General features: G+C 41.6%; 2 protein-coding genes across 12 annotated transcripts in view; both read right to left on the bottom strand.

The window, feature by feature from the left end:
• The window catches only part of Setd2 (SET domain containing 2, histone lysine methyltransferase), an 85,657-nt gene extending 66,839 nt beyond the window's left edge, over window positions 1-18,818 (bottom strand). For 5 of the 7 annotated variants that reach the window (XR_010053985.1, XR_010053984.1, XR_010053986.1 and 2 more), the window contains exons 1-2: window positions 18,608-18,745; window positions 1,749-1,764 (exon numbers count right to left, since the gene is read on the bottom strand). Coding sequence is in view for 4 of the 7 variants with exons in the window: in XM_063265632.1 (XP_063121702.1) it covers window positions 1,749-1,764; window positions 18,608-18,678 (87 nt within the window). In the remaining 3 variants the exon portion in view is untranslated. Of the gene's footprint in view, window positions 1-1,748; window positions 1,765-17,831; window positions 17,969-18,607 lie in introns of those variants that run through there. The other 2 variants (NM_001401163.1, XM_039081610.2) reach the window with 2 other exon arrangements.
• Kif9 (kinesin family member 9) overlaps window positions 2,393-26,647 on the bottom strand; it is a 68,619-nt gene continuing 44,364 nt past the window's right edge. For 3 of the 5 annotated variants that reach the window (XM_006243994.5, XM_039081991.2, XM_039081990.2), the window contains one exon: window positions 2,393-26,431. In XM_006243994.5, coding sequence (XP_006244056.1) covers window positions 26,381-26,431 — 51 coding nt within the window. In that variant the 3' untranslated portion in view covers window positions 2,393-26,380. The remainder of the gene's footprint in view (window positions 26,432-26,647) is intronic. The other 2 variants (NM_001192000.2, NM_001413966.1) reach the window with 1 other exon arrangement.

Raw genomic sequence — 26,647 nt, 5'->3', positions numbered from 1 at the left:
CCTAGCATCACATAGAATCAGTAGAGTACATGGTCAAAAAAATAAATGAAGCAGAAAAAAAAAACAAAAAAAAAACCACCCCACTTGTTTGTGCTCTGTGATTTTTGTTTTAAGGTAGGGATCAGCACGCCCACACTCTGCCTTAGCCACCACCACCATCTCTGCCTCAGCACACACCATGGTAATGCTAATTTATTCTAATATTACTATGTGAACAACAAAAAATAACTACCAAGTCTTCTCCATTATCTCACAAAGTATCTCTCAAACCACCAAAGTTTTTGAATGGTGGAGATCAGAATTTAAAGGCATAACCTAGGTTGTTAAAATCTATTGATGTGGGGTTGGGGATTTAGCTCAGTGGTAGAGCGCTTGCCTAGCAAGCACAAGGCCCTGGGTTCGGTCCCCAGCTCTGAAAAAAAGAAGAAGGAAAAAAAAGAAATCTATTGATATAAACTCAAGCATATATTGAGACAGGGTCTCTCTACTTCACCCAAGCTGGCCAGGGGCTCAAAGATAAATAAGTCTGCTTCTGCCTTCCAGCATTAAAGGTGTGCACTACCACATGCCCACCCCAAGCCTACATTAAAGACATAGACACGAGTCCAAATTAAAATTTTGCCCCATAGCTGAGTATGATGGTACATTAATCCTAGCACTGGGGCAAGTAGATCTCTGTGAGTTCCAGGACAGCCAGGGCTGTTACACAGAGAAACCCTATTTCAAAACCAAATAAAATAAAATTGTCATCTACATTTTTCACATAAATGTCATTTAATTTACTTTGGCAATTTAAGAGAGCAATTTTCCTCCTGAATATGGTAAAATTGGAAAGTAGTAGACTGACTCAGCAGTTAAGAACATTCACTGTTCTTCCAGATACCCTGACAAATCCCACAAACAACATAGTAACTCACAACCATCTGTAATGGGATCTGATGCCCTCTTCTGGTGTGTCTGAAGACAGCCACAGTGTACTTATATATAATAAACAAATAAATCTTTAAAAAAAAAAAAAGACAAGAATTTAAAAAAAAGAAAGAAAAAGAAAATTAGTTTTAAAGCTGAGCACAGTGGCACATTACTTTGGTCTCAGAACTGATGACCCCTGAGATTGAGGCCATCCTGGTCTACAAAACCAGTTCTAAGTCAGCCAAGGCTAGATAGAAAAACCCTTTCTTGAAAAAGAAAAAAAAAAAAAAAAGAAAAGCTACAAAGCTTTTACACTATTTCATTATATGCATAGAAGTGGTTTTCAAATATCTAAGAAACAATCTATTTTTCAAATTAAATATTACATGGAAACTTAATACATAAACTGATTCTATAACTGCAAGCTTCTGTCACCTTTCTAAATTTCTTGAATCTTATAAGTTTAAAAGTTCTTGGTGCTGGAGATCTGGCTAGGCAATTAAGAGCACTGACTGCTCTTCCAGAGAACCCTGGTTCAATTCCCTGCAACCACATGGCAGCTCACAACTGTATGCTAACTCCAGCTCCAGAGCTTCTGACACCCTCACACAGACATACACGCAGGCAAAACACCAATGAACATAAAAATAAATAAAAATGACTTTCCTGTTATATACAATATTCCTCATTTGGATGAGTTATAGCTCAAAATAATCAAATTTATGATTAAAACTATTCACTTCACAATCAAAATGATAGTTAACTTTAAATATTTTCAGTTATAATAAATGAACTTAAAAGGCCATTTCTTAAATGACTAATTCAATTATACTTACCTCATTTTCTTCTTCTCTATTCCCATTCAGCCAAGAAAACATGCAAAAGAATAAAAAGAATCATAAATACTTAAAACAAAATATAACTTTTAATTAAAACAAATACTTATAAAGCCTGTCCACTTTTTCACTGTTCTAGTTACATTTTTGTAGCAACTATTTCCTAAAGATAGTGCAAACCACTAGGCGAAGTGCTAGAAACCAAGAGTGTAAAGCGTTATCTGACCTTGAGGGGCTTACATTTTCTAGAAACAAAAAAACAATTGTTACAAAAGTAATCCCAACATAAAGAAGTAAATATAAAAACAATTGTTTCAAAAGTAATCCCAACATAAAGAAGTAAATATAAAGACTGAGATATATACAATGTAGCAGCAAAGTAGGAAACAACTTGGTTTAAAAGACCAGGAGTGCAAAGAATCCCAAAGAGAGGATTAGTTTGAATGAATGTACTTTTGGTTTGGTGTGACCCCCAAACCAAAGATAGAAATGAAAACAGAACAGTTCTTCTACAAAAAAACTCATACACGATTGCCTAAGTATAAAGAATGAGATAGAAAGAAGGCGACAGTTAAATGGAATAAGGAGCAGTGGGCATGATTCTCATGAAAAAAAAATCATATTTTCATGCACGTATAGGTGCATTTCTTTTTTTTCTTTTTCTTTCTTTTTTTTTTTTTTTCGGAGCTGGGGACCGAACCCAGGGCCTTGCGCTTCCTAGGCAAGCGCTCTACCACTGAGCTAAATCCCCAACCCCCTATAGGTGCATTTCTAAGAAGAATCAAACACCAAGTCTGGTGCACACGAGTGCACCAAGGCATACTGGAGACTACCTACATAGAAAAGCTAGAAAGAGCATGACAAGAATTTGTAGTTTAAGCACATTGCTTTGTGGGCTATGTGGCAACTCAAGTACAACTACATTGGTTAAATACTCCTTAAATGTACAAAATTCCTCTCTCCAAATAGATCTAAATAGCAATTCACTTGATCCATTAACCAGTGTTTATGGAAGTTAGAACGAAGTAATGACAAGTTGTATGAACAATGCCAGTAATCTAAGCTATACAGCACACTGAGGAAAAAGATTCAAGTTCAAAAACTACAAGAGCAACATAGTTCTAGGCCAATCTGCACAACTTAGTACATTGTACCTCAAAATAAAAAGATTTAAAAGGACTGAGAAGGAGCAGGCATGGTGGTTCACGCATTATGATCCAATACTTGAGAAACAGAAGCAGGAACATGACCGAGTAAAGGCAAGTCTCAGTTTCATAGTTAACTGGAAGCCAACAAACCAGGGCTACATAGACCTGCCTCCAAACAGAGTGACCGAGGTTATAACAGCTCAAAGTGCTTCCTAAAATGCAAATGGCCCTAAATTCAATCCCTACAAAGATAGAATACTGCAATACCACAAGACAAAAAAAAAAATTAGTAAAGATCTGAAACATTGTCAAAGATAAAGAGTTTTTATTTTCAGTGGATCTTAAATCACTGAAATTTCATATACATAAATTAGAACTGCTTTACTTCAACTGTCTGGTGAATATTATCACCCATATATAATATCTTGCCAGGCATAAAAGCACATACACTATCAATGGCAACAGTTAATTGAAGGATTTTTTTGCTAGATGGGTATAGTGATTAACCTGTAAGCATTTAAGAAGCTGAGGTAGGTCAATCAAGAATTATAAGCTAGCCTGGGTCACTTAGTAGATACTGTCACGAAACAAATGGAAAGGGCTAAAGATTTAGCTCAGTTGGTAGAGTGCTTGTCTTATATACATAAAGCCTTGGGTACGCTGCTGGCACTGCATAAACAAGTGTGGTACCAAATACTACTAAACTTGAGAGGTGGAAGATAGGGGAAAATCAGTTCACAAAGTCATCCTCGGCAACATAACAAGCTCAAGCCAACCTGGACTACATGAAACATGATCTTAAAAAAAAAATAAGGCACAATCAAATCACTCAAAGGAAAATTTAAATCAATCTCACTAAAAAGAAAATCTGGGGTTTGGGGATTTAGCTCAGTGGTAGAGCGCTTGCCTAGCAAGCACAAGGCCCTGGGTTCAGTCCCCAGCTCCGAAAAAAAGAACAACAACAACAACAACAAAAATCTGGTGCTGTAGCTGTGGTAGATTGAGCTTACCTTTAATCCCAGAGCTTGGAAGGCAGAAGCAGGTAGATCTCTGTGAGTTCAAGGCCAGCGCGGTCTACAAAGAGTTCCAGGACAACCAAAGTTCTTATTTAGAGAAAACTGTCTCAAAAACCAAAACCTAGTGCTGGAGAGAGAGACGGCTCAAAGTGCTGAGCTCACTTGTTGCTTATAGAGGAACTGGGTTCAGCTCCCAGCACCCACATAGTAGTGTACAACCATCTGTGCTCCAGAGTTCCAGTCAATCAAAACACCCTCTTCAGTCCATGAGCTCCAAGAATGCAAGTAGTACACATACATACATACATACATACATGCATACATACATACATGAAAGCAAAATAATCAAACATATAAAAATAAATACATCTAAGAAAGAAAAGATTTTTAAAAAGAGCCAGATGGTGGTTGGCCCATGCCTTTAATCCCAGCACTCAAAGGCAAACTGAGCTGAGGTCCAGACTAGCCTGGTCTATATAAGCTTCAGGCCAGCCAGACTTTGTCTCAAAAAAGGCTGATCAGCTGGGCTACAAAGATGACTCTGTAGTTAAGAGCAAAGGACCCTAACACCCCCCCCACACACACACACCCTGGGCATCTAATAATCATCTGTAACTCCAGTTTCAGAGAATTCACCACTGTTAAAACACATACACGTAAAATTTTTTTCAAAAAAATTGAGAATGGCCGTCTACCATAAACAAAGCACCACTTTTAACAATAAGAAGCCAAGTGATAGTGGCACATGCCTTCTTTCCATGACTTAATTCACTTTACATCCAAGTTACCGCCCCTCCCACACCCATCCTCCTGGCACTCCACTCCACAGGCAGGCAGATCTCAAGTTTGAGGCCAGCCTGTCTATAGATTGAGTTTCAGGACAGCTATGGCTACACAGAATAACCATGTCTAGATTGATCAATCAATCAACCAATCGATCATAATCTAAGATTGGTAGAGAAAGGATAAAATTATAAAATTACAAACAAGCAAAAGCTCCTGAATCCAACCTATTATCATCTTGATGTCCAAACCCTTCTTACACATTTGAGTGTTTGTATGGCTTTTTAAACTTAAACTGGTATTTTCTAGGTATTGTAACCATACTTATACAAGCCATTATTTGTTTTGTTTCATTCCTTAATCCTAAAAATGGCTAGAAGCAAAAACACCTAAGTTACAGAATCACTGGGAAACATTCAGGTTACATTGAAAGACAACAGCTCAGTAGATGAAGGTGCTTGATTTAACAGCCAGGAACCCACAGGGAGGAGGACAGAAAACACTGACTCCACAGCCGCGTCCTCTGACCATATACATGTCACAAGAGATGCAAACCCATACACACATCACACAACCTCCCCCTGCGCACATACAATAATAATATCGAAAGCTTTTTTTTTTTTAAAGGAAGAAGGGGCTACAAAGAGAGGAAGGCAGTCAAACTTCAAAATAAAAGTTGGCCCTATGACATGGGCCTGTATTTCCAGTCATTTAGGAGGCTGAAGTAGAATGCTTGAGCCCAAGAGCTCAACACCAAACTAAACATTAACAAAAGTCTTATCCCGAACTACCCAGGCATGGTTACGTATCTGTATACCTGTAATTCTAACACTTGGTAGAAGAAGGATCACAAGTTAAAGTCCATCTCTGGTTACATAGTAAAGTTCAGAACTAGTTATATAAAGACCCTAACTCAAAAGAGGGACAAGGACAGAAAGAGGACCAAGATGTTTTGTCAAACATGCATGAAAGAACTGGGTTTAAGAGCCAGTACTGAATAATCTAGGTGTGGTAGTGCATGCCTGGAGCCCTAACACTTGAGGTAGACCTTGAATCAGAAATTCAAGGTCAGGGTTGGGGATTTAGCTCAGTGGTTAGAGCGCTTGCCTAGGAAGCGCAAGGCCCTGGGTTCGGTCCCCAGCTCCGGAAAAAAAGAACCAAAAAAAAAAAAAAAAAAAAGAAATTCAAGGTCGTATTCAATTATACTGAGTTCAAGGCCAACCTGTACTACGTGAGACCCTGCTTCAAGAAAACAAAGGTTAGAACACTTTAATGTTCCTAATTTGAAAAACACACAGTGGGGCAACACCCACAAGGCAATTCATAACTGTCAATAACTCAGAGTAGTTGACATACTTTTCTGGCCTGCACAGACACTGCACATATGCAGTACATAAATACACATGCTGGCAAAACACAACAAGCAAAGTAAAATAGAAAAAAAAATACATACACCCCAGGAGAAAATTGTAATAAACATAGAACTAAAATTACATGTTTTTCCAAAACTATAAATATGGGTATACATCCTAAAATCTCATGCGATTAAAGTAAAACCTTGATAAGTACTTAATAGGACACATATGCGGGTGCATATGCGGGAGCTGGAGCGATGGCTCAGTGGTTAAGAACACTGGCTGTTGGGGTTGGGGATTTAGCTCAGTGGTAGAGCGCTTGCCTAGGAAGCGCAAGGCCCTGGGTTCAGTCCCCAGCTCCGAAAAAAAGAACCAAAAAAAAAAAAAAAAAAAAAAAGAACACTGGCTGTTCCAGAGGTCCTGTGTTCAGTTCCCAGCAACCACATGGTAGCTTACGACCATCTATACAGGGAACCAATGACCTCTCCTGGCATGCAGAGGTACCACAGATAGATATAGATATATAGATATAGATACTCACCGCATATATGCTATCATCATTATGACTGCCAAGTTACAATGTAACAAACAAAATCAGCACAAGTCTGAGGTAAATAGCTATTATAACCAGACTAAAGAACAGAAGTTTATCTACGTAATGTTTAAATTGTATCTATCGTGCACTTTTACCTGATTTGAGTACTAAAATGCTAGTCTTCCTGTCTTATTACTTAACCTGAGCCTCATCAAACAGGACAAAAATAAGGGATGATTAATTATTAAGACTTTTATACAAATTAGCTATCTTTTTAAAGACAGAGTCTCTCACTATGTAGACCTAACTGGCCTGGAACTCCTTATGTGACTAAACAGGCCTCAAAGTCAAGTATCTGCCTGCTTCTGCCTCCCTAGTACCGGGATCAAAGGTATACACCACCATGATTGACCACAAATTAGCTTGTAAAGTCCTGCATTCAAAGATTAGTTTCCAGCATCCACATGACAGCTTACATCCCAGTTACTGGGCATCTGATGCCCCCTTAGGTCTTCTGTGGGCACCAGACATGCATGTGCTATACATACGTGCGGGCAAACACTCAGAAATACAGAATTACAGCCAGGCAATGGCAGGGCTGCATTCCTTTAATCCCAGCATTGGGGATTAGGATTACTTACTGTGAAGATTCAAAAGGAAAAAAAAACTTAGTGTGAGGGAAGGTGAGTCCTTGAAAAGAAAAGACATAAAACTGTCCTTTGGTAGCTGTAGTCCAAGCACTCTGGAGAGAGAGGTGGGAGAATCACCAACTCAAACACTAGACCAGAATATAGTAAACAAGGCCCCACCACCTCACAAAAGCAAAGCTTCAACCTCAGGCACAGGAAGGTGAGATATTGTCATCCTCATCTGTACAGTAAGTTAGGAACCAGCCTAGATTACATGGGACTCCAAAACAAACAAACAAACAAACAAGTCACCCAGGCATGGTGGCACAAACCTTTAATCTCAGCACTTGGAAAGAGAAGAGGCACTCCAGATTCTGAGTTCAAGGCCAGTCTGGTCTACATATGCAGTTCCAGGACAGCCAGGGCTATACAGAGAAACTCTGTCCCAAAAACAAACAATTAAAAAAATAAGTCAGGAGCTGGAGAAGAGATGGCTCAGATGTTAGTCTTCCAGAGGTCCTGAGTTCAATTCCTGGCAACCACATGGTGGCTCAAAACCATCTGTAATGAGATCTAGTGCCCTCTTCTGGCCTGCAGGCAATATATGCAGGCAGAACATTATGTACATAAATATTTTTTAAAAAATCAGAATAAATTTTAATAAACTCTAATATTTTCTAAACTGAGTCATTCCCCAAAAATAGAGGCTACGGAAGAGATATATAAAACCAATAGTAGGGCTGGAGAGATGGCTCAGTGGTTAAGAGCAACGACTGCTCTTCCACACGTTCTGAGTTCAATTCCCAGCAACCACATGGTGGCTCACAACCACCTGTAAAGATATCCAATGCTCTCTTCTGGTGTGTCTGAAGACAGCTACAGTGTACTCATATATAATAATAAATAAAAAAAAAAATCTTTTTTAAAAAAAAAAAAACCAATAGTAATACTGAACTTACTAGACAGTGTGTCTAACACCCTCCACAGGGCACTTGGCACAAAATGTTTAATACATGAAAGCTATTAATGATTTCAGTGAGTAATGCATACAAAATCTTTAATTACACTCTATTCGAATAAACACATCTTGTTCGTTTCCTAAATCCTTGGGGTTTTGGCACAAATAAGACACACAATAAGTAACTTAGGACAAACTAGAAATGTAGACTGAGATAAGAGACAGACAGGAGTAAAAGAATGGTACAGGTATGAACAGAACAAACAGGAGATCATCAGTAGGGACTCTTCCCTGGACATTTTTTTTCTTTTTTCTTTTTCTTTTTCTTTTTTTTTTTTTTTTTTCCCCGGAGCTGGGGACCGAACCCAGGCCTTGTGCTTGCTAGGCAAGCGCTCTACCACTGAGCTAAATCCCCAACCCCCTTCCCTGGACATTTAACTGAGTTTCAGAGCAATGCAGGTTGACTCACTGCTTATCACATAGTGACATTGAAACTTAAAAGTTTAGAAAGTTTATAACAATGTGACCCTGACCAATGATCAGACTTGTATTCTTTGAAGATCTTTATTAGGAAATAATCACAGGAAGCTACCAAAAAAAAAAAAATTAGTATCCTTGTACTGTTTACCCAACAACTCTCTTCAACAGTAACCAAATAGCTTAAGTATTTATGAAACCAAGAAACTATTGTCGGTCTAAATTCTAATTTGATTTTTATTGCTGTGTTAAAACAATGACCCAAAGCAACTTAGGGGGAAAGAATTTATTCAATGTACATTTATAGGTTACCGTCCACCATTCTGAGAAGTTGGGTCAGGAACTTAAGCAGAAACCATGGAAGAACACTGTTCGATGCACTGCTTATAGCCTCAGGCTCAGCTACTTTTCTTATACAGTCCAGGGTCAACTGCCCAAAGAATGGTGCCACCCACAGTGGACAAGGACTATTAATAGTCAAGCTCACATGCCAATAGGATCAGGTCTAAATCAAGGCTCTCCTCTCTAAAATGACTCTAGGCTACCTTGAGTCAACAGTTTAAGATAACTAGGCCATACATTATAGCTAACTAGACTAAATCTTGAGTCACTATTTTTTAAACACAGAACTCAAAATTCATTTCTGTGTATATACAGCTTATGCAATTTCATTCTGTGTAGAATGTTTTACTATCACCACAACCGATATTTAACTGTTCAGTGGATCAATTATTTTCAGTCTAAATTTAAATTTTTTTGTATATGGATGTTTTGCTTGCCTGAATAGAGGTGCAAAATGTGAGTGCCTGATGGATGCCCTTGGAGGCCAGAAGGTGTTGTATCCTCTAGTTCAGATGGTTGTGAATGTCATGTGAAACCTGAACCCAAGTCTTCTGTACTTACCCTGTGAGCCATCTTTCTAACTCTCAATGTCTACATCTGTATTTTTTTCTAGTAACGCAATTGTACTGAACATTTTTTAAATTCATCAACCCATAACAGTGAAATTAAGAAAGTAAATACCGGGGCTGGAGAGATGGCTCAGCGGTTAAGAGCACCCGACTGCTCTTCCAGAGGTCATGAGTTCAATTCCCAGCAACCACATGGTGGCTCACAACCATCTGTAAAGAGATCCGATGCCCTCTTCTGGTGTGTCTGAAGACAGCTACAGTGTACTTATATATAATAAATAAATAAAATCTTAAAAAAAAAAAAAAAAAAAAGAAAGAAAGAAAGAAAGAAAGAAAGAAAGAAAGTAAATACCCTGGGGGCTGGTGAGATGGTCCTGCTGATAAAAGCACTTGTGCACAGGCCTGAAAACTTGAGTTCAATCCCTGGAACCAGCTATGTAAGAAAATACACTCCTGAAAATGTGAACATATGGTTTCCCCATATGTTCTGCAGCACTCATGCATACGCACTAATAATTTTTGGTAAATCCTGGGATATCAGACCAACAAGGGCTATACAGCAAAACTTTAAATAAACATATAATACTTATTGTAAAGCTATATATATTTACATATAACTTATATATAAAACATTCATCATGGTACTTGAATTTTCTAGTACATCACTACAATATCTTAGGTCAACAGCAAAGCTACAAGAAAGAGATCAAAGCCAGTAAGGCTCTATTCTTAGTAACCATCCGAATCATCTGAAAAATCAAGTTATGAACTTGGAATGGCTGGGAGGAAATGACACATACCTTTAATACCAGTACTAGAGAGGCAGAGATAGGCAGATCTCTGAGTTCAAAGCTATCCTGGTCTACACAAAAACCCTGTCTCCAAAAAAACGAAAAGAAAAAACTATATATGATATAGTGTGCTGCATGAAATAAGGCCCCAAACTTTGTTTTCAATACCGGAAAAAAAAATTTTTTTAAAGAAAAACTCATAAAACTCTGTGTGTGTGTGTGTGTGTGTGTGTGTGTGTGTGTGTGTGTGTGTGTGTGTGCGCGCGCGCGCGCGCGCACGCATGTGGGTAAGCCTTTGAAAATACTTACATAGTGCTGGAAAATGGCTCAGCAGTCAATCACTGTTACCGCTCCAGAGGGCCTGCATTCAGTCCCTAATACCCACACACACAATGCGCCTGTGACAACAGCTTCGGAGGCAGCCTCTGGTCCTACAGATACCTGCATACATGTGCACATACTCCACACAGATACATATATACACTCATATACTCATAACTAAAAATAAAATCTGTATTCACATAGGAAGAGAATACCAAAAACAAAAATGGGTAAGCAATGTATGCAGGTCAGAAAAACATACAGCTAGGAAGAAATTTTTCACCAACATATGCTCAACTGAAATATACGCTATCATAGATTTTAATGCCTGCCCCTCACTTCACATTGTCTAGTACCACACCATTACCTTCTCTACCACCACTACCACTAACGACAACAACAACAAAATACTCCAACAAAGAACATGAGGCTCTCCCTGACAGTGACGCTATTATTCTAATATCTCACCAATACTGAGGCAGGGAAAGTCTTTTCTATTCAGCCACCACTATTTTAATGTGTCCACATCAATTAATAACATACTTCTTCTTACACAAACTATTATTACATGTAATTTATATATAATAAGTAAGTAAACAACTGGCTTCCTATGTTATTGTATAATAGAAGCTTTGTTTTTTATTAGATCTGGCAAAGATACCATAGAATATACCTATTTTGGTTACTTTAATGCAACTTTTGAAGTTTATTTTTACTAATTAGTTACTTTACTGTATGTTAATAAAATTCACCTCTTTATACTATAGATCACTCAACTATACTTTCAGCCCAGAAGCAGTATATACGATATGTAGTTTTTGTTTCTGAATTCATACAGTTGTCCTGATAAGTAATAGATAAATTAATAATAATCATGTTTGTAAGCAGACAAAAATAAATCAATCAATCAAGGCCAGCTGGGCATGGTGGGAGGCAGAGGCAAGCAGATCTCTGTGTCTGATTTCAGCCTAGTCTACAAAAACTAGTTTCAAGACAGGCAGAGTGACACAGAGAAACCCACGGTCTCCCCAAAAAAAAAAAAAAAAGAGTAAGAATGCCCTGCAAGCAAAGGCACCAATATTCTGAATCTATTTCCTGTGACTCCCAAAAGTTGTCCCTGCCCTCCACAGGTATAGGTACTCTTACATATGTACAAAATAAAATTAAAACTAAATAAGCTTTGTGCATGCTGAAGAATAAAGAATAAATGGGTTTCCATAGGAAGGATTTCTGGGGCTGCAGAAATGGCTCAGTGGTTAAGAGCACCCAACTGCTCTTCCAGAGGTCCTGAGTTCAATTCCCTGCAACCACATGGTGGCTCACAACCATCTGTAATGGGATCCAATGTCCTCTTCTGGTGGGTCTGAGGACAGCTCAGTGTATTCATACAAATATAAAAAAGAGAAGAATTTCTGTAGCCATGTGTACATTAATATCTGTTCTACTTAATGTGTTAAACCTGGTATTGTCTGGCTATTCAAAGAGAGTATACAATTAATAAATACTTACCAAGAAGCCAAATATCAGACAAAAGAAACAAACAAATGTAAGTTTTATCAGGTCTTCACAAAGAATATTTAGGACCACTATATAACCCCTCCTAAAGAGAAGGTCTAAAACTATACTTGGCAAGGAAGTGGGCAGTTGCAAAAGCTATAGTCAGAAACTACCACTTGCTCCAAATTCTTGCAAGCCCACAGCAGTGTTCCCAGTAAGCAGCCCTTCTATCAGCCTGCTTGCACAATTATATTCTTATCAACACCCACATCATCCCAAAGCTATTTTCACTACCAAGATGTTAGCATTTGACAGAAAAAGCACTCTAAAATAAAAGGCAGCTTTAAGGACTCACACCAACTTTAGAACTCAATTTAAGTAACCAATTTACTTACCCAGCTGGAAGACACTAAGTAACCACTAGGCCTTAAAAAATGGGGGGGGGGGGAGGAGAGACTACCAAGGACTACCAGGCCTTATTGTTTATAAAACAATTCATCTGTGTTTAGCAAATATAGGTAATCGTAAACTGCCTCTAAATTTATTAAAATACGTAGAGAAGGATCCTGATATCTTGTCTAACAGCTCAGACAAAAATGAATTTTAAAAAAAATTGAGGGGCTAGTAAAATGCACTACTAAGTAAAACAGAGGGCTCACCAAGCCAGTTTGAACTACAACTCAAGGTAGAAGGAGAGAATAACCCCAGTGGGTCTGACGTGCACACATGCAGCATGGCATTCACATGCCCACCTCACATGTGGTACATGTGATACATGGATTACTCACTCACTTCCATACATGCAAACTAGGGAAAGTAATACAAATGGAAAAATTTCCATTACTTGTTAATCTAGGCTAAAATTATAGTACAACGGCTCACATCTATAATGCAAATATCTGTTAAATTGAATAAGGACTGTGAAGTCTCAAAACATGTTATACCATTATAACTTGAGCTGCTGGAGTGGAAGGTGGCTTTTTTTATCACTGGTTCTATGCACATGGCTATAATCCCAGCCCCAGGACTTCAGGGCCAATGTTAGTGGGATAACCATTTCCAGGCCAGCTTAGGCTATACAATAAAACCCAGCTCAAAAACAAAATGCAACACACAAGCTAGGTTTTTCTCAAAAAGAAATCTAAAGCTGTATTGGTGACTCTAGATATAAACAATCCCCAAATCTTACAATAGCTTTTAGTCTACTATAAAATAAGGTTCTATTTTTTCTTATTTTATCTTTTTGTTTTAAGGTGCTACTCTACAGTTCTAGTGAATGAATTAACAAAAATGACAAAGTTGGTTAGCCTCCAAGTCTAACCCAAACTGGTCATCTTTTGGTGTCACTCAACATGACTATTCTAGCATCTCAGCAAAACTGACAAGATTCATGCAACGATAACAAACACTAGGGTTGGGCTGGAGAGATGGCTCAGTGGTTAAGAGCACCCGACTGCTCTTCCAGAGGACCTCAGTTCAATTCCCAGCAACCACATGGTGGCTCACAACCATCTGTAAAGAGATCTGATGCCCTCTTCTGCTGTATCTGAAGACAGCTACAGTGTACTCATATATAATAAATGAATAAATCTTTAAAAACACACACACACACACACTAGGGTTAAAAGTTATTACAAATACCTATTAAGAATAAACCAGCCAGATATGGTGGCAAACACCTTTAATTCCAGCACTGAGGAGGTAAAAGCAGTCAGATCCTGGCCTATGGATTGAGTTCCAGGACAGCCAGGGCTTTGGAGAGAGACCCTGTTTAAGAGAGAAATAAAGATGATGATAATGATGATAAAAACCAACTGCCAGGTATGGTGGCCTTTATGGGGCAGAAGCAGGTAGATTTCTGTTGAGTTTTAATCCAGCCAGGTCTACACAGCAAGTTCCAGGCCAGCCAAGGCTAGATAGTGAAATAGACCCTTTATCAAAAACAAAAAAAGAAAATTCATGTTGGACATAATGATTTTCTCGGCAGTACTGGGGTTTGAATCTAGGGCCTCATGCATGCTATGCAAATTTTTAACCACTGATTCCCATCACCATCGTTATCTCTTTAAGACAGGGTCTTACTAATATGCTAAAGCTGACCTTGAATTAACCCAGTAACACAACCAGGCCTTGACTATTTGATATTTCTGCCTCAGACTACTAATCAAGTAGGATTACTAGTCTATGCCATCAAGCCTATAGGTGGTATACACTTGTAATCCTAGCCCTCAGAAGGCCAAGGCAGAAAGAAGTTGAAGGTCACCAGGAGACGCCAGTGAGAGCCTGTCTCAAAAGCAAGTAACAAAAGAGGCTCACATAACTAAATCTATATCCCTTGCCAGTTATGGTGGCATATCTACATTCTCAGCACTTGGGAGGCAAAGGCACAAGAACCATGAAGTTCACACTAGCCTTGACTACACACATACTAAGATTTTATCTGAACTATAAGCCATGATGAATTTTTGGTCTATAAATGAATGTCATCCAGTCTGCTGGCTTTGTATATACTACCTAAATAGATGGCTACAAAATCATCTCCAGCTGACCTTTCCCCTGAAAACCAGACTCACATTAACAATCCAACCTAATGTCTAACAATCTTCTCCAACTTACTATGCTTAAGAAGAACTACTACTCCCAACTTGTTCTTTCTACATCATCCCCTAGTTCAGTGGACTACAGACTTCTAAATGCTCAGACCGAAAACGTCAGAATCGTCCTCAACTTCTCTCACATGCCACATGTGTCATTAAATATATTAGTTTAATCCTCAGCATAGACTGGGCATCCATCTACCTCAGTCATCACCCTGGTATAAGCCACAGCAGCTCTCCTCTAAATTATGAGCTTCTTTACAAGTCTTCAGGCTTCCACTCTGTTCCTCTCTGTGATACATGTGATTCTTCTGAGGCTGAAGGCAAATTATAGCATTCCTCTGATTGAAACTCACTGTGGTGCACATCAAATCCCAGCTACTCAGGAAGCTGAAGCAGGAACATCATTTGAGCTCAAGATTTCAAAGCCAGCCTGGGTTGCTCTCAAAAAACAAACAAAAAACCCCAGCCAAATCTTTAGAATGGCTCTACAAAACTTTATAAAACTCTGTAGCACTTCTAATGTGATCCAATTGACTTATCGCTCTCTCGTTCCATTATGGCCACACTGAGCAGCTTAGACTACTGCCTCAGCACTTCGGAACGACCACTTCAACTTAAATTACAATGGCTACTGCCCTGCCACCCCTCAACTCTCCACACAACATATACACAGATACTTCGTATCTCAACTTACTCTCCCAAGGATGCTTGCCAGCTGACCATGTACATGTATCCTGTGACTTCTTTAACAGCAAATCACCTATATCCTATAGGATTTTCCAAAGCCTTTTTTGCCTTTGGCCATTCTGTATAATTTATTGTTTATAGACCTCATTAGAATGTAAACTGCACAAAGAAAAATCTTTGTTGTGTACACCAATTACTACAGTATCAACCTTTGGCAAAGACAGGCCTGTGTTTAAAACAACAACAAAAACCACTTTTTATCATGTTTGTCTCCTTTAGGATGATGATAGGTCATAGAAGACATTGATTGTGCTATGCCCTCACTATCTACTCCTGCACTACATGGACACCTAATGGAGCTCCTCAAACCATTATAGCAACTTCACCTGAATACAATGTTATTTATACTGTAAGACTATCCAAGGCCCACACACATGCAACTAATTAAAGAGTGAGTAGAAAATAATAAGACCATCAGGGCTCCAATCAAAGCAAATTTACATTTCACCTCAACTTCTCTTTTTCAAAGAACCATCTGAAACTACCCCGTCTGACTTGCCTCCTCACAACCAGTTTTCCCCCAACTTCAGTCATACCTCTAAAATTTCTCTAATAACCCCAGCTAAAGGTACTCGCACACACTCTGTGCCATGAGCCGTCTGTGTATTATCTCCTTCAATCTTCTCCAAAGTTGCAAGTTGCTAGCATAGGATAACTGTTTCCAAAATAGGAAAACCCAAATTCAAAGCTACAGTCATTCGTTCAAGGTTAAATTAGTGTTCAAGTGCAGAGTCTGTGACTTCCTCACAGGGGCTGCTATCACTTCACTCTTCTTGGCCAGGCCTTGTTTTCCTCTTATGTAAAACAGGTGATACTGTTCAAGGTGCCTGCCAATACCTTTAGGCCAATATTAAGAAAGCATTCTATAACCTATACACGTTACTAAACAGGAAAAAAAAATGCACGTGTATCAGAACTTACTTGACACTATTAAAAACTCCAAAGCAGTAAAGCCAGGAAAGCAGTAAACCTCAAGTCTAGGAAAAATAAGCATTCTCCCTCACCTGCACATTAAAGATATACTTCTGACTCCATTTTTCATATAATATGAAAAACGTTTTCCTCCAATAAAAAGAAGGATATAATCCTTACAGCTTGGAGACTTCACTGTGCAACCTGAAAAGTCACTGCAAGGTTCTTTGCCCTTCCTGAGGGCTGGCATGTTACTTTGTGCATAAGCATGCAATCAGCATTATTGAGTGATACAAATTCCTTTTGAGGTTTTTCAAGTCTCAAAGCAAAAACTTTTAAGTGTTATTCCAAAGCCAAGAACCCATGAAAAGATAAAGCCATTTCTCTGGTTTACTCTCGCAAGAGATGAGTTTTGTTTTAAGAGCACATAAGGACTGTGTGCAGAGGTGGTCTATGTATCAAGATTAGCTGTCAAGTAAAGACAAAACTAAAATACCACAGGACCACTAATGGGCTTCTGAAAACTTAAAAAAAAAAAAAAAAAAAAAAAAAAAACAAGCATAAAACTACTCAGGCTGTTCTCAAGTGAAAACTAGATTGTCAAAATTCTCCCAATAAAATTTTATTTTTTTTTAAGGCAATAAGAGGATTTTGCTTTTTGTGAGGAGATAACACTGGAACAAAATAACTTTTGTGTTACAATACCAAAGAACTATCAAGTAAGAGCCAAACATTTCTGAACCAAGGTGAAAAAAAAATTGGCATTGGCAAAGGTTCCCAAAAAACGTGTAATGTGCCTTAGTCATAAAAGTTTTAAGTTTTTCACTAGACATCCCTGTAAACGTTAACTTGGAAATGAATTTTGTTGCTCCTATGTGCAAATCAGGGTAAAACAATGGTTTTTCTTAGTCGTCAGCAACTGAAATCCCAGCAGCATTCAGGAAGCTGAAGAGGGTGGATCTCAGGTTCGAGGCCAGCCTGGGCTACACAGTAAATTCAAGAGCAGCCTGGGCAATAAGGTGAAACCATTTATCTAAAAAACAACAAAACAATCTTGAGAGGGCTTAGGGAAGGGACTGACTCCTGACTCTGGAGTGGAAGCTTTCTTTTTACTTTTGTTGTTTTGAGGCAGGAGGCTGCCTACAATCCTAATTCAGGTGGTATTTCAGGTGTACACCACCAGATCTGACTGGAATAAAGCTTGGATGTGGTATCGGATACCGCCCAACAGAAACATAAAAAATACCCTACACATACTGAAAAGAAACTACTGGACAAAACTATATTTCACTTTACAAGTACACTATCTTCTTTAGAGGAGATACAAAGATTTTTCTGGGTCTCTTAACTAAATCTTCACACGCAGTAGTCATCCTTGTAGATAAGATTCTAGATTCTATTACCTAAGAAATAGTACGCCAAAGTGTTCAAGCCTCATAATCGAGAAATGTTTGTCAGGTTTTCACTTTCAGGTTAAAAAACAAAACTGGTGTCACCTCAACAACGGAACCAGACAAACCTTGCCACCATTACAAAACCCAAGCGCCAAAGGAGCAGAATATGAAGCTCATAGCTCTACTGGGCCAGAATCGAGTGCCCAAGGAGAAAAAAAAAAAAAAATCAAACTGAGAATGCAACGCGGGTCTCCTTCGCGGACCGAAGCCCGGAGACGCGCGGTAGGCCCTTCCGGTCCTAGTTGCCGTCACCGATAGGCCGGGCGACGGGCCCAGCTTCCACCCGAGCCCGGGGATTCTCGGCCTATACTAGCTGGCGCCCTCTCGCCGGCGTTGGCCTTAGCGGGTGCCTCCGACTATGCACCGCGGTTTGCAACAGAAGCTCGGGACGCCGCAGAGTGTCCTGGAGGAGCTGCGCGGAGCGCCGAACCCAAGGAGGCCGACTGAGGACGCGGCAACAGTAGAGGAGGCCGTGGCCGCCCCTCCCCCACCGGGCCGCCCCAACTGCCGCGGCGACGCGAGCAGCCGTCTCCGCGCCAGGCCCAACCGCCCGGCCAGCCGAGGCCAAGCGAGGCGGCCTGAAGTAGCTGCGCCCGGCCTGCCCCCCACCACGACCGCGCGAAGACGCCCAGGGCCCGTTACTCCGCGCGCCGCCAGCGGTCAGGACGCGCCGCCCTCGGCTCAAGCGACCAACGGCAGCGGGAGGCCGCGGACCTGAGACTTACTCAGGGGTCGGGTGCTCGGGATCGTAGAAATCCCCCATCTTCGGTGGCGGCTGCGACGGCAGCTGCTTCATGAGGAGCAGCTGGAGGCGGCGACGCTAGCCCCCTCCCCGCGGCAGGCCGATGCGGGGGAGGGGACCGGAGGGGAGGAGGCCGCAGGTCCGATCGCGGCGGCGGCAGGGGCGGCCCGCGTCGCTGGCTGGCTGGCTCGCCCGCTCACTCCCTCCCTCCCTCCCTCCCTCCGGCAACCGCCCGCCGCTCTCACCCTCACACTCACTCCCGAAGCAACGCGCACCCCGCCCGCCCGGCAGCCTTGCAGGCCCAGCCCCTTAAAGAGACACGCACTGGGAGCCCACCGGCCGCCAGTCGGCGCGCCAGCCCCAGCCCGCCGACCCTGGCAGGGGCGGGGTGCAACCCGCGGGCCAAGCTGGGCCTAGCCTGAGGCTTCCCGGAACAATAAGTCCCGGGGCCCAGGGTTGTAGGCGGGTCCGGGAGCTGGAAGGGCGCCACCGCTGCCTCTCCCTGGGCGACGTCCGGGGAACAGCCCGAGGCCCTCAGGACACCCGCCTTCCATCCTTCGAAGCCCTCGGAGAGCCTGGCCTGAAGGCTGTGAGGTAGCGCAGCTGCGGCTCTCGCCCGCCTGCCCCTTTATTTCTTCTCTCTTGCCCCTTCATCTGGCTCTCGGCGCGCACGGAAAACCAAGCAAAGCTGGGGATGCTTCTCAGATCCCGCTTCCCGGACACGCCCTCCGCCCTCCAGCCTCCCGCAGCCCCCACCACAGTGTCCCCACCGAAACCTCCTACCTTTCTCCTCTGAAAGGTTATGTTTGTTCTTAGACCTCGGGGAAAATGTCCTGAGGAAAAGGTTATTAATTACTTTCTTGCAAAAAAAAAAAAAAGTTAGACAACTTAAAATTACCAACTTTTTGGTTTTGGATTAGCAGGATTTCGTGAAACTATTTGCAAAAAAAAAAGTTAGATAACTTAAACTACAAACTTTTTGTTTCTGGATGAGCAGGATTTCATGAAACTATTAGCTAACTTTATGCTGAATTTATAGCAGTTGCTTACGAAAGTGGCAGATCACAGAGTTAAGATCTTTTTCGGAATTTTTTTTGTGGGGGGGAAGACTAGCCACTAATTTTTAAAGTGGGTTTACCAATAAATTGAAATGTGATCTAACAGAATCCTTTACTAGCTAACTTTGTTTAGACAAAAGCTTCCGTAGTTTAGACTTAACCCTGAACACGTGAATACTTCGTCCTGCCTACTACCACTTGAGTGCTGGGATTCTAGCTTTTTTGTCTTTCTTTTTTTTTCTTTTTTTTTTTTTTCTTTTTTCCGGAGCTGGGGACTGAACCCAGGGCAAGCGCTCTACCACTGAGCTAAATCCCCAACCTGCTTTTTTGTTTTTCAAGACAGGGTTTCTCTGGAACTCAGAGATCCATCTGCCTCTCATGTGCTGGGGTTAAAGGCATGAACCACCACTGCTCTGCCTAAAGTGTATTTTTAAAGTTGTTTCTATAGGAATACATGTGTTGAGCCACACACATGCACACGTGGAGACCAGAGGAGAACAGGAGTCCATTTTTTCCAATGTGGGTCCTGTAACATCATAAGGCTAGACAGCAAGTGCTTTTACTGACTGAGCATCTACCCAGTGTTTAAGATGTATTTTTTTTCACTTGTATGTAGGCTAGCAGGATCTCTTTTATCATTTCGAGGTTAATGTGTTTTTTTTTCCCCGCTTGGTAACTTTTAGGCATATCGTGGAAGTTCAAGGTCCACCAAAAAAAAAAAAAAAAAAAAGTTTCAGTCTCCCACGGACATTTTGTTGTTTTGCTTTTGTTGGTGAGCTTTCCTTTGTGGTTGAAACTTGCTGTATGCTATGCTGACCTCAAACTCAAAATCCTTCTTCCCCAGCCTCCCTGATACCTGGATTACAGGTGCCAGACACCACAAGCTGCTGAAGCGAAAGTTTTAATGTGAGCAGATTCTCTCACTACTGTGAGGATAAAATAAGGTGCTTGTGAAACCCCGAACTTCCTCTTTTTACTTTTTTTTGAAACAGGTTTCGAGTATCCCATCTGGCCTTGACCTCAGTATGTTGCCAATGATGACCTTGAACGTCTCTCATTCTCCTGCATCTATCACATAGTATTGAGATTACAAGGGTATGTCACCATAGCTAGTTTATTTGGTGCTGGGGGTTGAACTCAAGGCTTCCTAAATACTAGACAAGTACTCCACCACTGAGAAACATCCCAGTCCATAAAACCCTAAACTTTCAACAGATGTCAACACATTTTAGGTTATTATAGTCCAATGGATAAGTTCTATCTTGTACTATGTACAATATCAGCCAACTTCTAGTCCTATGACACTGGGCATGGTTGTTTCTCAGGTTTCTACTGCCTTGCCTATTAAAATAGAAGCGTATCTACCACATAGATAACGTTGTGAACATGTTTATGCAATGCCTTTCATTAATGTTAACTTTACTGGATTTTTTTTTTTTTGAGAAATTTCAACATGTAGCCCAGGTTTGTCTAGAGCTTGAAGTCATCTTCCTCAGTCTCTAGTATGCTATCATGCCTAGCTAGATTTTGAATATATTGGAGCACTTTGCCTTAAATGCCACATAAGCCATTGGCAGCCACTTGACATTAGGAAGGGGCTACTTTAGGTGGAAGCTAAGTTGAGAGGAACCTAAGGTAAGGTAAATGGATTTCCCATTTCCTTAATAGTAAACAGCTCTCTAGCAGGACACAAATGAGTGGTGCTTCGGTCTAATGGTAACTTTAGTCTGGTCAGAACTCAATAGAGTAAGCATATCAAACAAAGTCAGCGAAAGTTCTGAGGCCCGTGAAGCTTTGACTCAAATTTTTACAGGCAGGAATCTGTGTTGCTGTATCCCAAGTACGAGGAGGCCTTATCACCACACCCAGTTTGAACTCAAGACAAAAAATGCGTGTTATAAGGCATGGTGGCTCATACCTTTAATCTCCACACTTCAGCCTCGTCTACAGAATGAGTTCCAGGGCAGCCAAGGCTACACAGCGAAACCCTGTCTGAAAAAAAGAAAACTCTTCTTTTTAGCCCAGACTTACCTTAAAATTCCCTGTCCTCCAACCTCATTCTGCATACTTACTATGATTGGCCTCCTGATCAAAGCAACAGATACTTTTTCGCTTATTGGATACTTGGATATTTCCCATACATTAAAAAAAAAAAAAAGACAGCCTCACTGTGTAGGCCTGGCTGGCCTAGAAGTCACTGTGTAGACCAGCCAGGCCTTATACCTACCTCTGCCTCTTGGGTGCTAGGATTAAAGACGTGCCACCACACCATGTCTAGGGTTTCCGTTGCTGTGAAGAGACACCATGACCAAGGCAACTCTTATAAGGAATGCATTTAATTGGGGTTGGCTTACAGTTTCAGAGGTTTAGTCCATTATGGCGGGAAGCATGGCCGCATGCACGCAGACACGGTGCTGGAGGAGGAACTGGGAGTTGTACAGCTTGATCCCACCGCAGCCTGGAGACACTCTTCCGCCTTGGGCGGAGCTTAAGCATAGAGAACCTCAAAGCCCATCCCCACAATGATGCACTTCCTCTAAGAAGGCCACACCTCCTAATACTGCTACTACCTGTGGAGGCCAAACCTATTCAAAACCACCACGCCCAAATTATTTCATGCTTTTATACAAAAAGTCTTCCAAATGTGTTTAAAGAAAATGTCCGGGAGCTGGAGAGATGGCTCAGCGGTTAAGAGCCCCAACTGCTCTTCCAGAGATCCTGAGTTCAATTCCCAGCAACCACATGGTGGCTCACAACCATCTGTAAAAAGATCTGATGCCCTCTTCTGGTGTGTCTGAAGACAGCTACAGTGTACTTATATATAATAAATGAATAAATCTTAAAAAAAAAAAAGACAAAAAAAATGTCCACAGTCCCCAACATGAAACCTTTCCCACTCTTGGAGTACTGATAAAACAATGTTGAGAATCCCTAGTATCTCCTATGGGCCCAGACCACATCCATTCCAGCAGACCCCAGGGTGGCTACTAGTGGCCCTTAAAGTTAACTTTGGGGTGTCATGAAAAAGGAAAGAGCCAAAGCACAATCACCACCACAGGTAAGTCCTATGGCTTGGCAAAGAGTGGGGAATGCAGCTAGGACGGGAATACCAGTTGATCCCCTGAGCACATCCTCCAAAACTATTTGTAAATTTTGTCCCTCCCAGTGCTGCAAATTGAACCCAGTGCCTTGTGTGTGTTATGTATCCCGGTTAGCCTTGTCAGCTTGGTATACATAGCCTAGAGTCATCTGAGAGGAAACCATCAGGTAAGTAATTGCCTAGGTCAGACTGGTCTGTGGCGTTTCTGTGGAGAAGGTATCTTGATGGATAATGGCCTAGCCCACTGTTGGGGAGCACCTTCCTAGGTAGCTGGTCCACAGCTATATAAGAAAACTAGCAAAATTTCTACTCTCGTTTTCCTGGATGATAGATTGTGCCCTGGAAGTGTAAGCCATTTTCTCCCCTAAGTTGCTTTTGGTCCAAGTGTTTTATCACAGCCAAAGAATGAAACTAGAACACTAACCAAGCAGTCTCTACCACTGAGCTGTAGCCACATCCACTGTAAAGACTGTCAACTAATGCACAGATGAACATGTAGCTTACTGACTGATACAGCCCATGAGAAACGAGATGTGTGTTAAGATGTATGGTACCGGGGTTGGGGATTTAGCTCAGTGGTAGAGCGCTTGCCTAGGAAGCACAAGGCCCTGGGTTTGGTCCCCAGCTCCGAAAAAAAGAACCAAAAAAAAAAAAAAAAGTGTGGTACCTTTTTCTCAAATGGCATGGTTTTTTTTTTTTTTTTCCTGTGTGTCCAGGCCAGAGTTCTGACTCAAATGGGAACCTAAGACTCAGTAAAGACAAAAGGTCACTGCCCCTCGAGTCCACAGTTGGAACTGGTACTGAGTAAAGGCTACTTCCTATCCAACACTCATTTCCTACCTCTCTGCCTAATCCTTCCCCTACCACGCTGACGTGAGGCACAGTCTGGCACACCTGAACTGAAGCACTCCAGTGCCAGGAGTGAGGCTATAGTGCCAGCCTGGCTGGATGGTAAGACCCTGTCAAAAAAAAAAAAAAATGGACGGGAAGGAGGAATGCTCAGGTTTGAGTGAACAATGAAATTGTAAGTTTTCAGTCCAGTGACTTTGTGTGTTCCTTTCCTTGATGGAAGGCAGGCAAGAATGGCATTAGCAACTAGATCCTAGGCTCAGTATGACATTTGGGAAGTAATATCCCTCTCCATACCCTTACACAAACACCTTCACCCTGACGAGGCAATCCTTTTCTTAGTGGAAAAGCACTGTATGTGTAAAAAGTATTTTTTCTTCTTCCCCAAACAATACAAAATTACCTTGGCAAATGTCAATTTCTCACCCCTCTGCTTTCGAATTGTATGCCTCTGTTGAACAAGATGTTAGTTCTATCTTGTTTATACCTATTAACCACAAAATTATATATTATCCATGATAATTGTTGTATACTCTCATTTATCCTTTTCTCCCCCCTTTTTTTGTAATTTTTTCTTTGTGAGCTCTGAAGATCTACCTATGTCCACACCCCTACTTTGTTGCCCCCACTGACCTCAGGCTAGCTTTACATGCCACTATCCTTGGTTTTACCTGGGTATATGGGGGATCAAAACTCAAGTCCTCATGAGTGTACAGAAGGCACTCTTAATAGGGGACCATACACACAAAATCCCCTTATTTCTAGTCCACCTGGAAAGCGCACCTCAGACACTGTCATGTGGCTCTTCCTCTTAGATGAGAAAATACCTTCCCTTGATAGAAGGGTAGTGGTACATGCCTCCAGTACAAATGCTCGGCCAGGCTGAGGCAGAAGGATCACTGAGTTCTAGCCTAGCCTGACTTACATAATGAAATGGATTGGCTTTGGGGGTGGGTTTCCATGTGGTGCATGCATGCAAGTGTGGGTATGGGTGCCAGCCATACACAGGTCAGAGCAGGACATCAGCTGTCTTCTACCATTGCTTTCTTACTACCATGAGATGGTATCTCACTGAACAGGAAGCCCACTGTTGAGGAAATATTGGATGGCCAAGCAAGCTCTCAGGATCTGCTTGTCTCTGCGCCCCCCATGCTAAGGTTCAGTCTTGTACAGCCGTGGTTTTTATGCATGTATAGAGGTTTTAGACTTGGATCCACATGCTTGAGAACAAGCGCTCTTAGCCACTGCGCCATGTCCTCTGTCCCAGCTCTGTACATCTTTCCTCATATAAAGTAATCAGAGAACCTATTGCCCTCAGATAGAAGTTAACCTCTGAGGTATGATCTGGAGTATTTCTCTCACTGCTTCCCTTGACAGGCTTCTAGGTAATTCCATTATGGGACCTCTATCATCCTGGGCATTCAAGGGTATCAGATGGAGAATGGCTGTCATACCATGTTCAGGGTCAAAGCCTTGGCCCACAACATCAGCAGAAACTGCACTGGTCAGCCAGGAAGACCCCAGAGGACCAGTGTTTGTCTTTAGCAAAACAGCACGCTCTTTCCCTGTGCTACCATCACCGAGAACACAGCGCCTGAGAGCTTGACTCAGGAGTAATGTCCGCTCCCTGCTCAGCCCTGCAGGCATGATCCCTGTTCCTGTCACTTTCACTTGTGTGTACTTTCAGTCACACACTAAGGAAAAGGAGGGGCCAAGACACAGAGAAGCTGCAACACCTATTGCACATGTGAGCATGGCCAGAAAGGCTGTGCTATCTAAGGCCATGCACTCCTGGGCACGGGGACCCAGTTCTGCCTTTTGTAGGTCACTAACTAGATCTGATACTCTTCTAGTTGTCAAGGAAGAAGGACTTCCTCCTGTCTTCAGAGGCCAGGAGCAGAGAGTGGGCTGAGAGAACTGGAAGAAGTTTTCTCAGAGTAAGCTCATCTCAGGATGTCCACCGAAGACAGGAGAGACCAACTGGGGAGCAACACCCACCAGAAGGAGTCTGAATTGCTATTTTGATTTTCTACACAATAAAATTAGATTGACATAGGGTTTCCTACAGTCCAGGCTGATCCTGAACTGGATATATAGCTGAGGGTAACTCTGAACTCCTCATCTTCCCATTGCCACCACCCAAGTGCCAGGATTACTACAGCCTATCCTACCATGCCTAGCTACAATAGTAGCTATTTTTCTTTTTGGTGGTGTTGGAGATGGAAGAGCTCCATGAATGTTAGACAAGTATTCTACCACTGAGCTACACCCTCACTCCTCCCATCCCTACATGCACGTGTGTGTGTGTGTGTGTGTGTGTGTGTGTCTGTGTGTGTCTGTGTGTGTCTGTGTCTGTGTGTCTGTGTGTGTCTGTGTCTGTGTGTGTCTGTGTCTGTGTCTGTGTCTGTGTGTATTTTACTAAGGATCAAATCCCAGGTGTCATGCTTGGTAGGCAAACACTAGGACTTGGTTTTAGCCACAACCTGTACATAAGGAGGATGTCCTTTCAGACAGGAAATAAAACATAATTTTATCTTGCTTTTACACATGGTAGTAACGTAAAATCAAAAATATTCTGTGAAGAGGAGCAAGGGTGTCCTTTGGAGGATGTTCATCCTAGTAGGCAGGCAATTGTGTGCTCTCTGGGTTTGGTCCCATCGTGCAGCTGAGTGGCTGGAGCTCTGAGCATGTGGCTTAGCAGCTTCCTGAGAGCAGACTAGAGCTGCTGGCCTTCAAGCTACGGATGAGACTATTTTCTGTGTGACTGTTGGAGGCCCACCATGGTTTTCATATAACTGTGCTAGAAAAAAAAAAGATGAAGAGAAGGGAAATTGATGAGGATGTGTGGTCTTCAAGGACTCACAAGCCATGTCACGTGTTTCATCATTGCTCCTGCAAACATCACAGTCTGGAGACAAAGCACTCTCTGCATAGTGCAACTGCTATGAAAAGCAACATTCCGTTCAAACACTTTCATTCCTTCAGTCTAAAGAAAGTATGTAAAATGTTTGAAATA

Source organism: Rattus norvegicus, chromosome 8 (genome assembly GCF_036323735.1).
Source record: "Rattus norvegicus strain BN/NHsdMcwi chromosome 8, GRCr8, whole genome shotgun sequence".
Taxonomy (NCBI): Eukaryota; Metazoa; Chordata; class Mammalia; order Rodentia; family Muridae; genus Rattus; species Rattus norvegicus.
The sequence above is the reverse complement of the archived record's forward strand: the minus strand, read 5'-3'. Positions and strand labels throughout refer to the sequence as shown.